At 40.3% G+C, this 18,239-nt stretch overlaps 2 protein-coding genes across 4 annotated transcripts in view; one reads left to right on the top strand and one right to left on the bottom strand.

Moving 5' to 3' along the window:
- PLPPR4 (phospholipid phosphatase related 4) overlaps positions 1 to 17,322 on the bottom strand; it is a 105,976-nt gene extending 88,654 nt beyond the window's left edge. Inside the window, exon 1 of the mRNA XM_029618582.1 lies at positions 17,227 to 17,322. Coding sequence (XP_029474442.1) covers positions 17,227 to 17,304 — 78 coding nt within the window. The 5' untranslated portion in view covers positions 17,305 to 17,322. The remainder of the gene's footprint in view (positions 1 to 17,226) is intronic.
- Positions 1 to 18,239, top strand: part of PLPPR5 (phospholipid phosphatase related 5) — a 755,539-nt gene that overhangs the window by 147,530 nt on the left and 589,770 nt on the right. The gene's annotated exons all lie outside the window — the stretch shown is intronic.

Below are 18,239 nucleotides of genomic sequence, written 5' to 3'. Positions count from 1 at the left end.
CCCTGTGTGAAAAATTACTGTGCTGCCCCCCCCCCCCCCCCCCCAATTCATTCAGTGCCTGTCCTGGGCCCATCAAATAAAGCCCAGCTCCTCCCTGCAATCTATACTTTTAAAAACTGACAAGCTCCCTGCCCAGAACCCATGCATAAGGAAGTATATTAGGTACCCTAGGCAAACCTTACAGCCTTGCACACACACACACACTCTCCCACAGCCTTTACAGACACACACAGGTAAATTATGCATTTATAGCAAATTGTACATGAAAAAGAATATTCAAGAGTACAGTCTTCCGAGGCAAAAATATCACTTACAAAATGATACAAATGCATGTTATATTTACATGCACTTCTGCATAAATATACTTATAGCTCCTATGGAATTAGATTTTTTATAATGCATGCTGGATGTGGGCTTGGCCCTCAGAAAACCATGAATAAATGGAATTACCATTACAATATAGTAAAGCTCTCATACCAAAACAACCCTAACAACCTTATCTATGAAAAGGCAACACTGCACATAGGCCCTAGAACACCAATAATAGCTCTTATTAGGAAACCAGGCTGCTATAGATCCCTACACAGAAATGACATGCTAGCAAAATACCTCACCTCGGACACATTATGCAGAACACAGAGAGACCCTGACCAAATTCAGAATAAAGAGATCAGAAAGAATAAACAGAAACGTGCTGAGAAGAACTGAACTGGAACCCACCACAAGCCAGCCTCTACATGCAGAGTAACAATGAAGAAACAGAAACATTATCATTCTTCATAAAACATTAAATAATAAAATCAAGAAATATAAAACAAGCATAATAGTAAAGTCATACTCATAAAAAGAATATTTCAAACCAGTTTTTGAATAGAATATAAAAAATGTCTCAAACACCAAAATAAATTTAAAAAAAATCTGATGAATAAAAATTTCCAATTAAAAAATGTTCTATTTCCCCACCCCAAAAAAATAAGTATTTCAAAGAGTAGAATCATCAAATTACAACCAATAATTAAAATTAATAAGGATTTAAAAATCAGCTGCCCATACCTGGGATTGGGGGAGGTAGGGCCACACAAATGTTATCTTCTATCTCACACACATGCACAATAACACATTCATTCTGTCACACACTCCCTCTCTCTAACATACACAGGCTCCTTCTCCCTCACAGATTCATTGTGTGTGTGTGTGTGTCTGTGTGTGTGTGCACGTGTGCCTGTGAGAGCCTATATGTGACTCATAGGCTCTCACAGGTGCAAAACATGTACAAACACATAAGCTCGCACACAGACACATTCACAGGCACACAGGTTCTCACACAGATACACACAGAAGCTCTCACACAGACATATACATAGGCTCTTACACAGTCACACACACACACACACACACACAAACAGGCTCTCACTCATTCACATATACATACAAGCTCATACACACACATGGTCTCCTGCTATCATTGGGCTGTGGTGGGATGAGCTCCACCATGGTCCCACGGGCCTCCTATGCTGTCTTCGGACCTTGGTGGGATGAGCTCCACCATGGTCCCACGGGCCTCCTATGCTGTCTTCGGACCTTGGTGGGATGAGCTCCACCATGGCGTCACAGGCCTCCTGCTATCTTCAGGCTGTACGGCCCACCAGTGGCTTACCCGGGGTGGATATTTTCTTTGGCACCCATCCCTATATATAATTTTAAAATTTTCTAAACATCAATAAAATATTTCAAAACATCGGACACATCAAATAACACCCATTATTTATTTATTTATCTATTTATTTATTTGAGGAGTTTTATATACCGTTATTCGGAAAGCCATCATAACGGTTTACAAAGTGGACAATTTTTTAGCATGGAAGTTTTGAGGCATCATAACATAGTTAACAATTACAGTAAAAAGCATAACATAATATATAATATATAATATAATATAACAAGTCTCTGAAGAAGTATAGAGTTGGATGATGAGTGATGTATGTAAGGTTGAAGATTATAGTTGTGAGCTCATTTGAGAGTTGGTATGAGCAGATGATTGGGGGTCAGTGAAGAATTCACACATTAATTAATTATTAAATTAAAACTAATAAGAATTTTAAAAATCTCCCGTTCTCCAATTCTGTATCCTAAGATTATTGTAGACCTCAGGCATGCATGCACACACACACACACTAGGCACCCTCTCTCTCTCTCTCACACACACAGACACACACACACACATGCTTGGTGAGAGACAGAGGGAGCGTGTGTGTGTGTGTGTGTGACACACACATGTTTCTTCTGTGTCTCTATCTCTCACCCACACACATGTTTCCTCTCTCTCTCTCATACACTAACACACACACACACACAAATATGCAGACAAAAATTGAACTGGAAACCACAACAAGCCAGATTCTGTATGCAGTGCAATAATGGAAAAGCAGAACATCACTATGCCTCAAAACAATATAATCAAGAAATATAAATCAATCAGAATAGTAAAACCATACTAAAATAATTTACATATCAAAATAGATGATGATTACAATTACCAAACACTAATAAGATATTTCAAAATAACAGACACATCACATCTAATAATTAAAACTAACAAAGATACAAAAAAATCTTTTGCTCTCTGTACCTAGAAACTTTAGATTTCTAGTCATCCTGAGAATGTTGTGGATTGGAGAAGAGCACACAATAACCCCTCTCACACACATAAATACAGGCACACATGCACAGGCACAGACACTCTCTCTCACAAAAACCCACACAGGCACTCACAGACACACACACACAGGTGCCCTCTCATACACACACACACAGGCACCCTAGCATACCCTCGTGCACACACACACACACACACACACACACACACACACACACACACACCCTTATATATACACACACCCCCACCCGCTCCTACACAGGCACTCACTCTCACAGTGCCAATCTCTCGCTCTCTCACACACATTTTGGGCCTCTTCATCTGCTGGTGGCATTGCAGGGCAGCGCTGCAGGACTCTTCTTCTGCCGCCGGCTTGGAGGACCTCGCTTTTGATGGCGGGGAGTAGGAACCCCACCAGCATGTTACTTTGCGCCGCCGCGGGACCTTGGAGGGGAGAGGAAGCTGTCTGCGGGTGTGCGCACATGCATGGGTCTCTCCTTCCTTCGCCGGCACTCTCTCTTTCTTCGGACGCTGGCTGGTTAGGCTCCACCGGTGGCCCATGGCATCTCTGCTGGCCCGCCACCTCACGGTGTGTGTGCTGCTCCGTGCAAATGCATGGTATGCACACCCGGTCGTGCCGTGCGTGCTGCATGTGTTCTGTGTCCTGTGTGGTCTCAGATGGTACAGAGAGGCGTTGCAGTGAAAACAAGGCTGCAGCAGTTGAGCTGCAAGTCCCTCATAGAAGACATTGAGTGGGAACCAGAGGCATTGTTAGGTACTGAAAAGCTCAGGGACACGGGCCCATAGATCCTTCTTCCCTCCCACCGCACCCCAAACATTTTGATAATTCAACGGAAGAATTGTTATCTCCTCTCCTAAAACAACATTCATGTTATGTGTAAACCGTGTTAGAGTGTCCTAGCAGTGAGAGCAATGGTCTAAAACCCAGAGAAACCAGGGTCTGAATCCTACTTTCCTCCACTGACACATCTTATAATCTTGGCAAGTTGCCTCAGCTACCCATTTAGATTGTTAGTTGTTTGAGAAAGGGAGTTATTGCACCTGAATTTTAAAACAAACAACAAAAAAAGGCTGTAAACTGCCTTGAACATTATTTGGAGAGGCTGGCTAAAATTCCAAAAATGTAAGTAAATTCCCCATTTTAAAAAGATCAGGTCGTTTCACTTACATTTAATGCAATGGATGGGTGGGCCTGGATCAAAGGATGAATTGTTGCCCCATTTCAGGTTTGTTCTTCTGGAACTTTCCTCTCTTCCTCTCTATCCTGGCTCCCCTCACTCACTCTCACGAATCCAGGGCTAGTCGTTCATTATCTTGAACCCCCTGCCTCCTTGCTTCTCTCATCACCCAGCCCCCTTGCTCACTCTCTCACCTCCTAAAAACCCTTTGCTGTTACCCCCATCCCTTTGCTGACCATCTCATGTCTCCAGCTACTCTTGCTCTCAGCCCCCATTCCCTAGCCTCCAGTTGCACTTTCCCTCCCCATTTTCTTATTGTCCTGTATGATACTCCCTCCATTACACCAGACCACAAGATCTCCCCTTCCAGCTCAGAAGGCAAGCAGCACCAGTGCTTTTTACCTGCTTTCTCCATTGCCAGCTGTACTATGATGTTTGACTGCACAGGCCAGGTCCTGCAAGACTACAGGGCCCTGCATGACTCAGATCTCATAGTAAAGCCAGCAGAACAGTATGCAGGCAGTCGCAGATAAGAAGCACTGTGGCTGCTTTCCTCTCATTGGCAGGAGGGTTTTCATGCTGGGAAGAGGATGAGGGAAGGGCATAGTACTATGAGAAACAGATATCTTCTCATTCAGTGCAGAGTTTATTTATAACATGTAAGGTTACAGATTCTCTTCATCTTCATTAACTTGAACATAACCATATAACAGCAGGTGCACAATACTCGGTCGGTCCTGTCTGAGTCAGAATATTCCAGTTGCTTTCTCATCTATAACAAATTCTCAGATGCTCTGGGATACCAGTCTTCCTCATCCCAGAGTCCAAAACACAGCTTACAGCCCAGTGATCCCTTATGATCCCCCAAGGACCAATCAGAGTCCAGGGTCAGATTACAGGTTTGGCTGGCTGGAAGCAGGTATGCAAGCCTTCTCAGTTTACTTGGCTACAAATAACAGACTAAGCTTTTGGCTCAAGGGCACAGCACAGGTCCTACACCAGAACATAATCTGGTTCAATACCAGGTCTAGCTGTTTATTTTTCACTTACAAGCATAAAGCAGGTAAGATTAGACTCATAACTATTAATAGGATTGGGGGCATGAGCTCCACGTGCCTCTGGTGGGAACTAGGAGGAATGATCATAAATCAGCATGCTCTCATTCAGGACTGGATGCCCCACTCCATTCTTTCCACCTCTGCTCTGGATGAAGTGGATGCCACAGAAGAATTGTGGGTAGCTCCTGTATGTGGGGCAAACAGTGGTAGTGCCAGTCATTTGAACTTGCTGTGCCTATGTACAGTGGTGGCCATTGTTGTCACTGATGTGCTTAAGTCTGTGGAAAGACAACTGCGGATGTTCTGAGGTTTCAGCGCGAGTAACTGCCGTTGTGCTATTGCCACCCCAACATTGCCGAGTTCTTGTAGATGAGGGGATGTTCTTGTGACTCAGGGATGTGTTGGAGGTTGGCCGAGGCACCTTCTGATGCTATTCCTTCGATTCCTTGGCAGACATCTGAGGTGTATGGCTTTTGGCATGGATTTTCCTCTCCTTAAAGTCTCTCATTGCAGTTTCTTTCTTGGAGTCCAACTTCTGTGCTCAGCACTAACAACCAGTTTTATGTGCCACACATACTTTTTATACAAATCTGCAGCAAGAGGTCTGCGCCATGAGGAAAAGAAGACTAAGCCTGCTCAGTGTAGCATGTGTACACTGATGTCGATATAAAGTAAGAGCTGGTTAAAGTTACTCAGATATTCAGGGGAACAGAAGAGGATACGAATTCCCATGATTAGACCATGTTAAAGTCAATGTAACCCACATAAAGTTTTCCAGATAAGATTATTACAGCTCTTTGACAAAATCAGACTAACCCAGAGAACAATGAATATTAGCATAATCTGGATAAAGTTAAGCCCCCCCAGAATGCCCCAACATCATTTAGGAACATAAGAACATGCCATCCCCTCATCTACAAGAACTCGGCAGTGTTGGGGTGGCAATAGCAATAGAAGGTCCATCAAGCCCAGTATCCTGTGTCGAACAGTGGCCAATCCAGGATACAAGTAACCTGGCAAGTACCCAAATATTAAATAAATCCCATGCTACTAATGTTTGTAGCAAGCAGTGGCTATTCCCTAAAAGGTAAATTTTTAAACTCCCGTGCGGGCATCCATGTGCAAGGGGTTCCCAGCATGAGTACTTGGATGCGCAGATTTTATATTGGTGTACGCATGTGTGCAAGAGTACCGACTCATGCATGCAAGGGGGGGGGGGGGAATTTTCGTTGAAATGTGTGGCGACGCAATAGGGCCTTCCCCAGTTCCCTCCCAGTCCGATCCAATAAAGGAGCAGACTGGGAGGGAACTTTGTTTTAAATGTGTTACTTGCTAACTTTATGGATTGCCCCCTAGTTCTTCTATTATCTGAAAAGCATACAACTGATTCACTTTTACTCATTCTAATCTTCTCATGATTTTAAAGGCTTCCATCATGTCCCCTCTCGGCCATCTTTTCTCCAAGCCAAACCTCTTCAGCCTTTCCTTTTAGGAAAGGCCTTCCATCCCCTTTATCATTTTGGTCACCCTTCTCTGTACCTTCACTAGTGCAGCTCTATTTTATTTGACATGCGGCAACTAGAATTGAACATAGTACTCAAGGTACGTTCTCCCCATGGAGTGATATAGGCATTATGACATTCTCCATTTTATTCACCATTCACATTAATAATTCCTAACATTCTTTTTGCTTTCTTGATTGCTACAGGACAGTGATTTAATGATTTCAATGAATTGTCCACTATGATTTCTAAATCTTTTTCCTGGGTGGTAATTCCTAACATGAAACCTAACATTGTATAACAAAAGCATGAGTTATTTTTCCCTATATGCCTCACCTTGCACTTTTCCACATTAAATTTCATCTGCCATTTGTGGATCCCCAATTTTCCTGGCTCACGAAATCCTTCTACAATGTATCACTATCTGCTTGTGATTTAGCTACTCTGAATAATTTTGTGTTATCTGCAAATTTGATCACCTCACTTGTCTTTCCCCTTTCCAGATCATTTATAAATACATTAAAAGCACTGGTTCAAGTACAGATCCCTGAGGCACTCCACTGTTTACCTCTCTCCACCAAGAGAACTGATCATTTAATCCTACTCTCTGTTTCCTGTCTTTTAACCAGTTTGCAATCCTCAAAAGTACATTGCCTCCTATCCCATTTAATTTCCTTAGAAGCCTCTGTTGGGGAACTTTGCCAAATGCTTTCTGAAAATCCAAATACACTACATCTATTGGCTCACCTTTATCTACATGTTTAATGACCCCTTGAAAAAGATATAGCAGATTTGTGTGGCAAGACTTCCCTTGGTTAAATCCATGCTGGCTATGTTCCATTAAACTATGCCTATCTATATATTCTGTGACTTTGTTCTCTAGAATAGTTTCCACTATTTTTACCAGAACTGAAGTCAGGTTCACTGGTGTATAGTTTCTCGGATCACCCCAGTGCCTTTTTTAAATATTGGGGTTACATGGCCACTTTCTAGTCTTCAAGTACAACAGCTAATTTTAATGATAGGTTACAAATTACTAATAATAGATGTGAAATTTCATTTTTTAGTTCTTTCAGAACCTTGGGGTGTATACCATCTGGTCCAGGTGATTTGCTAATCTTGAGTTTGTTAATATGGCCTACTACACCTTCCATGTTCACCGTAATTTGGTTCAGTTCATCTGAATCATCACTCTTGATTGTATCTAAAATGGATATCTCCCCAAATCTTTACAAACCAAAGAATTAATTTGGTTTTTCTGTGATGGCCTTATTTTCCTAAGTGACCCTTTAACCCCTTGATCATTTAACGGTCAACTGATTCCCTCATAGGCTTCCTGCTTCAGATATATTTTATAAAGTTTTATTATAAGTTTTTGCTTCTACAGCCAGTTTCTTTTCAACTTCTCTTCTAGCTTGACTTATCAATGTTTTACATTTACATTTTTTTTTTTTTTACCTCCTCTGATTATTTTACTGTTAAACGGTTGATAAGAATGTTACCCCTTCGTTCCATGTAAACCGATTTGATATGACTCCCGTCATGAAGGTCGGTATATAAAAGAATTAAATAAAAATAAATAAAAATTTAATTTGCCAATGCTTATGCTTTTTCCTATTTTCTTCAGATGGATCCTTTTTCCAGTTTTTGAAGGCAGTTTTGTTTTTTGGTTTTTTTTTTAGCTCAAATAGCCTCTTTCACTTTGTCTTTTAACCAAGCTAGCAGTTGTTTAGCCTTCCTTCTACCTTTCTTAATGCATGGAATACATCTGGATTGTGCTTCTAAGATGGTATTTTTAAACTAGTGGTTCCCAAATCTGTCCTAGAAGACCCACAGCCAGTCAGGTTTTCAGGATATCCACAATGAAAATGCATGAGATAAATTTGCATGCACTGCCTCCAAAGTATGCAAATTTGGGGGTAGATTTTCAAACCAGTGCATGGACGTACATGTGCGTGTGCTACCCAGTGTATGCCCGATTTTATAACTTGCACACGCAGGTGCGTGCAAGTTATAAAATCGGGGGTTGGTGCACACAAGGGGGTGCACGATTGTGCACCTTGCACTTGCTGAGCTGCGCTGCCTTCCCCCGTTCTCTCCCAGGCTGCTCCGAAATTGAAGCGGCCTGAAGTAAGTTGTGCGATCCCCGCACAGCAGCAAATGGCCGCTGTGCCGGGAGCCTCTGACCCCACCCCGCCCCCAGACTGCCCTGCCCCCTCCCTACACCTTTTAGCAAGCACCGGGACTTACATGTGTCCCAGGGCTTTACGTGTGTTGCTGGGCCTTTTGAAAATAGGCCCGGCGCGTGTAACCTTTTGAAAATCCGGCCCTTTATGTATATTTATTGTGGATATCTTGAAAACCTGAATAGCTGGGGGTCTACCAGAACAGGTTTGGGACCCTCTATTTTAAACCATGTCCATGCCTGTTGTATACTCTTAACCTTTGTAGCTGCACCTTTCAGTTTTCTTTTATCTTCCTCATTTTATCAAAGTTTCCCTTTTGAAAGTCTAGTGCAAGAGCTGTAGATTTACTTATTGTCCCCCTACCAGTCATTAACTCAAATTTGATCATGTTATGATCATTATTGCTAAGTGGCCCCACCACAGTTACCTCTCTTATCAGATCCTGAGTTCCACTAAGAATTAAAATAGTTCCCTCTTTTGTTGGTTCCTGAACCAATTGTTCCTTGAAGCAGTCATTTATTCCATCTAGGAACTTTACCTCTCTAGCATGTTATATTTACCCAGTAAATATTGGGGTAGTTGAAATCTCCCATTATTACTGCATTGCCAAATTGCTTAGCTTCCCTGATTTCTCTTAGCATTTCATTGTCCATCTTATCATTTTGGTCAGGTGGACAGTAGTATATCATTATACTGTTCCCCAACACACATGGAATTTCAACCCATAAAGATTCTACTGTGCATTTAGTCTCTCCCATAGATCCTGTTGGACTCTATGCCATCCCGGACATAAAGCACCACCCACTCCCAAGTTGTCCACCTTATCATTGTATCCTGGTATAGCACTGATATACCACTGTCCCATTGGTATACCACTGTCCCATTGGTTATTCACCTTCCATTAGGTCTCTAAAATGCTAATTATGTCCACCTCTTCATTCAGTGTTATACACTCTACTTTCCTGTCTTACTTCTTAGACTTCTGGCATTGGCATATAGACATTTCAAAGTGTGGTTTTTGTTTATATTTACAGCCTTCTTTTCAGTTGACAGGGATAATTTGGAGTCTTTTATCTCAGGTGATTCTTTTATTATAGGCACATGGACTACTTTTGCTTTTATTGGAACCTCTCTGTTGGGATGCCCTAACTCTCCTGTTTTGTTAGTATCCTTTGAAGATACCTCCCTCCAAACCATGCACTGCTGAGCAACTGTCAACTTTCTTCCTTGTTTTAGTTATTCGTTTTTATCTGGGTATCTTTTAGCTGGGTAATGACTTACCTAGCTAAAACTTATCTGTTTAGTGAAGTGGGAAATTGAAAATCTGGAGTTTGTCTTGGTGTCATTCTTGACTATACCCTTTCTTTCCATCTGCAGATCAAACATGTCATATCACAAGGTATCTATAGACTCCAAGTTCTTTCAGGTCTCAAGAAGCTCCTTCATACAGTTTTGCAAGTCTCTATTCTCCCCATTATAAACTATTGCAATAGCTTAAATTTGGGGATCCCATCCACTATTCTTCATTCACCAGTTGCTCTTAAATTCAGTGGCCAGATTAATCTCAGGCCTGAGAAGGAGCGATCACATTGCCCCCATATTGATCGAGCTCCACCGGCTACCTGTTCAGGAGAGGATAAAATATAAAATGGGAAAGTTGATTTTTAAGCTTTTAAATGACCATTCATGTGTCTGGGCCAATGCGATTTTAAAATTTTATCAACCGATCAGAAATTTGTGTTCATCTCAAAGGCTCCTGGAGATTACCTCCCCCACGAAATGCACGATTACACACCACTCGTGAGAGCACCTTTTCAGTTGCTGGACCAAATCTTTGGAACTTGTTTCTTATTGATCTTAGACAATGCGATTCTCTTAAGAGTTTTAAAAAAGAAATTAAAATCTTTCTTTTTCAGTTAGCTTATTTTCAGCTGCTTAATTTATTTCATTTGTTACTGACTATTTTATATTATGATGGGTTATTTTCTTGTTGTTTTAATGTTATTTATTTCAATGTTTTAAAATTTTATTTCATGTTTTTAGTCAATTTTAAATCTTCTTGATTTTGTATATGCTTTTTTTAATGATTATGTACGCTATTTTGTTCATCACCTAGGCCTTTTTGTGTTAGGCGAATCACAAATCTTAATGTAAATTACACCGACGTGATATCTTTGATGAGCGGCGGTATATAAAAACTTATAAATAAATAAATAAATAAATAAATAAATGTGAATGCTAAGTCCGAACTTAGCCGGACAAAGCCCTTTGAATATTGACCTCATTATTTTCTTGCAGTACCTTCATGTTATTTAGCATACAGATGCTCTAGTGCATAGAAGATTCAGTTTTATGGTTTAGCATACCTGCTAATTGGGTTCATGCACTATTGATGCTATTTTTAGTTTGTGCATTAAGATGTGTATATTACATGTTAAGTGACATTTTAGGGTACGTGTTAAATTTTTAGCACACATAGGATAAGAAATGTTTAGCATGAGTTTTAGTGTGTAGACCCCTATATCTATACTTCTAAAGTAAACCTCTGGACTAAAGTTGGATGTCCATGATACTTTGGACACACAACTGGAGATATTTTGAAAATGTTTAAAATATCTAACTTATAGTCATAGGCATCTATATATGAATTCAAAAGGGCAAGTTTTCACTAAGAAATGTAACTTTAAAAGTATGCTTGTACTCTTCAGGCTGCTCAAGCCTTGCTGATTATGAAAGCTGTGTACACATAGGAAATGTTGAACAATGGTGTAAGGTAGGTGTGTTAATGGCTTTCCTGCTGTTTATGTACAAGATTTTTAAATTAAAAGTAGTAATTCATTTATTTAAATAATTTACTGACCTCCTGCTGTTTATAAAACCCCCCCCCCCAAAACAACAACCTGCCAAAAGCACTGCACAAAATAGAAATATAAACAATAAAAATGGCAAGAAATGTAACAGAGACACGTATGCATGGAGAGATCATTATTCAAAGGGTTTTGTCTGGCTAATTCCTGACTCTTAGCTGGACAAACCCTGAGTTTTAAATATCCTTCACGCTAAAACAAGGCCAGATAATAAAAGAAGCAGAGCAGGGGCATTCTGGAGGTCTGGCTTAAATTTATCTGTGATTCAGCACCAGTTATCCTGCTAACTTTGGTCTAAAAAAATAGCAGGCCTAAGGTTAGCTGGATAACCTCCCTCCATAAGTGAATCCCTAGGCTGAAATACTAAGTGAATACTAAGTGCAACAGAGCTGACAGCTCCCGGTACATTAGTATTAATTTATTCACTTCACTATAGGTGAACAGATCAATGATGTCTAACTAAGAAAGAACTTCATTTGGCTAACTTTAGCCAGTTTAGAGTTACTCAGATATGATTGGTATTTTTGCCCAGGATGAGGTGGTGAAATTAATACAAATGTGTTGGGAGTTGTCAGCACGATGGCAACCATTATTCAGCCCAGTGAGTCATTTTTGGGAGTTCAGGGGGCTGGGGGTTAAAGTGGAAGTGGGCCTGAAAATTTGGTTAAAACCTTTTTATAAGGTTGGTTCTTCTATTAGGCAAAATATGGAGTCACTTAGGGTGCCAAAATTGTGCAGGACAGAAAATCCTGCGGACACCTCCAGGTGCCACCTACCCACTTTTAAGGCCCAGCACCACAAGAGAGAAGGAAATGGTTACTGGGTAGATGTGGGAGATGAAGACAGAGAAGGTGGGTGAGTGGGGGTGTCATAGAGAGAGGGTGCAGGGCAGATAGAGGGCAGACAGAGCGAGAATGCTGGGCACTGCATAAAGGGGGCAAAGAAATTGGGTGATGCTGGAGTGCTGAGAAGGGGAGAAGGAGGACAAAGCTGAGTGGTGGTGGTGGTGGTGGTGGTGGGGGAGGGGAGAGAGGGGAGATGCTAGACAGGGTGATAGAGCATTGTGGAGAAAGGGCAGAGGAAGGGGCTGCAGGATGTGGCAGACATGGATGCTGAGTGGGTCCAGCTGTCACTGATAGGCAGATGATTGAAGGTTCATCTAGGGCAAAGGTAGGGAGATAGGGCATGGTGGGGGGAGGAAAGGGAGAAGGGAAGGGGAGCATAAAGGGAGATTGACATCCACACTGCATGCTATTATTTTTTTTTTTTAGAATTTTATCTTTATTTTGAATTTTTCAAGATAAGCAATACTCAAATCTGAAATACAGAAATAAATGGTTGATTAAGCTTATGTTGTTCTTTTTTTCCTTTTTGCTTTTCTCTCCCTATTGTGGTCTAATTAATGGAAGATTATTAACTTATTATTTCTACATGCTATTTAATAAACTAGCTGCATTCAGCATACAGCCAGCTAGGTTTAAACCTAACTGGCTAAACTTACCCAGATAACTCTAGTCGAGTATATTCATCGTGAGACTTGCTCCACTAAATATTTGGCTAAAGTTATCTGCATTCCTTTACCTGGATAACTTTGCTGTTGGTTTTCTTACTGAATGTGGACGTCGCAATTTCCAGCCATGCTCAGAAAACACCCCTAGGGATACCTCTCTGCAAACTGGGAGGGAACTTCCTCACCTCCCTACCTCTCTCCTCTCATGGGGAACTTTATTAAACACTTTCTGAAAATCCATATACACTACATCCACTGGCTCACAATTATTCCTGGGCATTAACAGCATGGGATATATCTACTGCTTGGGATCTTGCCAGGTACTTGTAACCTGGATTGACTACTGTTAGAAAAATAATACTGGGCTTGAAGGACCCTTGGTCTGACTCAGTTTGGTATTTCTCATGTTGTAATCCCCAAAGTGCATTGACATTTTGGGTTATGAGGTGCTATGTAAGCACTACACTGCATTCATGGTGTAGAACAGTGGAATGTCTGGGAAGAGCATAGTGCTTACTACTCAGAAAAAGCATGGCCATCTAATTATTCATGGCAGGGTAGCTATGAGGACAAAGGAAGACTACAGACTACCAGACCTAGAAAAACATTTGTGTGCATGTTATAGAAGAGCTTACATATCTACCTTTTTAACCTACATAGTACAGTTCAAAGACATCTGTTGTAGGATAAAGGAAGAAAAGAGGAGAGGGAATATAGAGAGAATACTCTCATTGGGGATGGGGAAGGTACATAGAGAGAAATGAGCGGGGCGGGACCAAGGCCTCTGGCACAGCGACCGTGCTGGGGGATCACGCGCAACCTACGCCTGCCCAGAGGCAGGCGCAACTTATTAAACAAAGGTGAGGGGGGTTTAGATAGGGCTGGGGGGTGGGTTAGGTAGGGGAAGGGAGGGGAAGGTGGGGGGGCAGAGGGAACAGGGAAAGCCATCGGGGTTCCCCTAGGGCTCGGCGTGTGCAAGGTGCACAAGTGTGCACCCCTTGAGCGCGCCGACCCCGGATTTTATAACATGCACGCGCCTGCGAGCGCCTGTTATAAAATCGGGTGTACATTTGTGTGCGCCGGGTTGCGCGCACAAATGTACGCCCATGTGTACCGTCCCATAGTGTTTGAAAGTTTAGAGGTTTATCAAAGCATTTAAAATCCTCTTTGTGAATCAGTTTTTCCAAAGGACAATTGCCCTATGGTGAACAAGCCAGAGCACTAAACCATTTTTTTAAAAGAGGAAGGAGGAGCATTGGTGCCTATGTGTCCATTTTTCTAAGGCAACAAAATGCTTTGGGACAACTTTGAGAATGAGTGTTGAATAATTTTTATGAATTGTTATGCACCATATTATTGGTAATATGGCGGGCTAGAAGTCCTTGAAAATAAATAAGAACAGTACTTTTTGGTTTTGTACAGCTGGAATTATGCATATGGATCACGAATTGAAGGGTGAAAGAGACTGAAGACACATGAATGTTCTTGACATTATCAACCATGATCATGATAAAGGTCTTCATAGATATCCTAACCTCAAGCATACATTGAGGCATATTAGAAATAATTCTTTTATTGTTAAAACTAAATCTGCTCTCTGATAGATGTTAATTTGAACGCTTTTTTAGGTAAGTACTTTGAAATTGGGTGAGGTAAGAATATAGCCTTTAAAAAATAGCTGAGATTTCTGAAAAAGAATCATGTTACAGAAAGATGATGTCTGAGAGAAGACTTGTTCTTCAGGATGTAAGTTTTCTAGGTTGCTGAATCAATGTAAAGAAAGATCTTGAAATTCACTCTATAAAATAAATAGTAACCCTTTGCCTCCTGTATCTTTGGTAAACCTCTTTCAAAACAAAACTGGAGAAATACCTGAAAATAGTGCCCTATGGGTTTCTTCTATAAGATCTTCTTTCATAAGATGTGCAGTCGCAACTCAAATGGCATTTACTGTTAAAATTGACTGTATGAAATATATTCAAAAAAATCCAAACTAATTGGGAAGTTTTATCTTTTAAAAACCATTGAGGATTTGGAAAGGAAGAAAATGTTAAAGCATCCCTTTTTTTTGTTTTTTATGGGTGCATAGCTGCTTTTAAAATGGAAAGAAGGCCTGTAGAGTGCCCGGAAAGTGCATATAATCTGAAAAGTATTTAAATATTTTAAAACCTACTGTTGCTCTCCTGTTTCATCCTGGCTGCTTTGATAACAAACTATCTGAAGAAGAATGGCGAGGAGATCCAAACTCACTGCTACAACAATATGAAGCAATTTCATTGAAGTCTTCTACAGGGAAATTATCAGATAATGATGTGGAGCTGATCCTGCTCTCCAAGTTGGGTGGATTGTAAATAAAGCACCATCAGTAGGCAGCAAGTCAGCCAAGAGGACATCAAATTAAAAAAAACAAAAACCTTTTTAAACAAAGATTGATCATGCTAAAAGAGTGTCTCCTGTCAAGGAGGAGGCAACTTTAAACATTGAGGATTTGTACCCAGACAGAGTAATGTCAACTGCTCACACACTTCCTTCAGCACAGAGATGGAATCTTCATTTGATGTTTTTCTTTAAATTCTCTTGAAAATGGATAATGAACAAAATCCCAGCGGAATAGAACCTTGTGTAAAAGTGTAGGCTCTAATTACAATATTGTACACCTATAATTGTTTTCATTAGTATTAAAGAAGCAATCCAGTCTAAGCAAAGTATATTGATTGCATTTAGATATTTTCATGCTGAAAGGTGCAGACTGAATGTAATAAATTGTACTTGAGCTTCTAAACATCTTTTTTCTTGCTTTTTTCTATCTTCATTCTCTCATCTCTCCTCCCACCTGCCCTACATCATCAATAACATATGGTAGAAGCTCTGGTAAGGACTTTTTTATTGCTATATTTTCTGTGAGTCAGTGGCAATGATGGTTTTATAGTCCATGCCAGCATTACATCAGTGGTGTTTGGCCACTGATAACTACCTGGGGTTATGTCCCTCTTCAGTCAAACTAAACACATCATTTGATGATCAGTGACCCCTGAGCTGCTGTAATAGGACAGAGAAGCTTGTGCCTTGCCTTTGGTACATCTAAAATGTTATCTGCATTTGTTGTTGCTACAAATCAGCCCAAGAAGCAGTTAAATGCCTGAAGTTTTGTCTCATCTTTCATAACAGAACAGTGCTGGTGGTTTGTTTTTGCTCAATTATTAATCCTGAAGACATTTAACAATAATAAGTAAAGCAATGGAAGAAATAGATGCTCCTTTAATAGAGTCCCATTAATTTAAAATAAAAGGAAAACTGTATTCATTGTTTCAAGGATATCTTGAAAGTTTATGCACAGCCATGGAAAATGTTTATATGCACAGGAATCAATTCTGAAGAAGTCAAAACCTGGACAAATACATCTTTCCTTATTAACCATGATAGAACAGGGATAATGTGGGCTGTTTATAAATATTAATTGGTAATCTGTGTGAAAATATATGGAGATAATGCCATGTCATTAAAATGTGCATTAGGAAGAAAAGATGTACATGTTAACTTCAAGATACAAGATGAAATTTTGATAATTTCATCAGTAAATGGAATGTGAAAGCATGATTTTAATAATTTTTCCTTTTAATAACAGCTCGCCTCTGATATTCAGCTAGTTTAACAAGGAGAACTTCCCTAAACGTCTTCCCACAATCATTAAACCACAATCTCATTATTCCGTTACTCCAGCTATAATATCACCAGTAATAACATTTTAAAAATAGTTCCTCTAATCCAGATATTTCCTACAATTTTAGTGTAATACAACAATGATTTTACACTGATGTCTTTTTAATGCAGACATCTTCCTATGTAAAATAATGTCTGTAATCTGCCCAGTTATTATGATTAAATTCTAAACTCTTTCTTTCCGAATGAGAAGGGTGATTTTTTTCTCTTTGCTCACATTAGTGCCCAGATGGTGCAGACCCGTATTCAAAACCTTGCGTGAGCTCCATGTAAATGCACTACCCCCTACACATGCATGTGTACACATTCACCGATATGTATCTACTGCAGTGCGTTACAGCTCTTTAATAAATATGCACTTTCTACAAATTTTAGAATATGCAATTGTACAAAAAAAAAAAGAACAATGAGGCATCTCTAACATATTGCAAGAAAAAAATCATCTCTAAAGAGAATTGCTATTACATTTTCAAATTCAACAGCATTGTGCTACAGCTGTCTGTTTCGAAGCTCGGTTCCTTCACTTACCTCCACAAAATAAAAGCAAGGCAGCAAAGTGACACTGTCCTTGGTCACTCTGTGTTTTTGTCTCTCTATTGCAGACATGTCTGCTGAATTTTTCTGCCTCGATTCTTTCTTCAGCTATAAACCACGTTTCAGATTGACACAGAGTGATCTTCCTCCTGCAAACCAAATTCTCTCTGCTAGTGTTTCATTCCCTGCTGCCACCTATGGAGCGTGCAGTATTTAGCTTTTTCTCTTGCAGCAATTCAGGCTCCCACATGGTCGGGGAAAATAATTCTCTGCAATGTACAAAAAACAGTAATGGCTTCCACAGAAATCATATATTCCTTTCTATGCACTGGCTGCCATTAGACTGCTAATCATTTGGTCATCATTTAAGATCGACAGCTATTAGAGCCTGACTGGAGTCTTATTGTTTCTAGTGTTGATGCCAAGCATACTATAGGAATATTCTGCCATTTGCTTTGTGGCTAGGAGAATAGGGTTCTTAATAAGCCAACCAATTCCTCCCCTTCGCCCATTCTCTCTGTGCATTGTACTTAGCCCTTTCTTAAGCAGCTTTTGAACAGGTTGGGAAAAGGGGTTTGCCTGCAAAAAGAACAATAGCAAGGGGGTGGAGAGAATCGAGCTGGGGATTTAAATGGTGAAGTCTGTCTGGTGGATGCGCATTCTTGCCAGTCAAATTAGAGAGCTGAAGCACCAGGGAAACAGCAGAAAAAGGAACAGCAGGCCACTCAGAAAAGAATCATAAGGACAAAGAAAAACAGATGAGAAAATAAAAAAGGAGGAAATCTGAAAATAGAAAACAAGCCGAAAGCAGAGGAGGAAAGAGAAAGACAATAAAAAGGGCAGGAGAAATTGGAACAAAATAAACCAAACCTGTTTCAGAACAGTGCTGGATTTAGAGCTGGATTGGTCCTTGAATAGTTTTTAGGATTTCTACCATGAATATTCATGAGATATATATTTGCATGCATCTAATTCAAAACCCAGGCCATAACTTGCATCAGTTGGTT

Source organism: Rhinatrema bivittatum, chromosome 10, assembly GCF_901001135.1.
Source record: "Rhinatrema bivittatum chromosome 10, aRhiBiv1.1, whole genome shotgun sequence".
In the NCBI taxonomy this organism is placed as follows: Eukaryota; Metazoa; Chordata; class Amphibia; order Gymnophiona; family Rhinatrematidae; genus Rhinatrema; species Rhinatrema bivittatum.
This window is presented reverse-complemented; position numbering and strand designations above follow the sequence as displayed.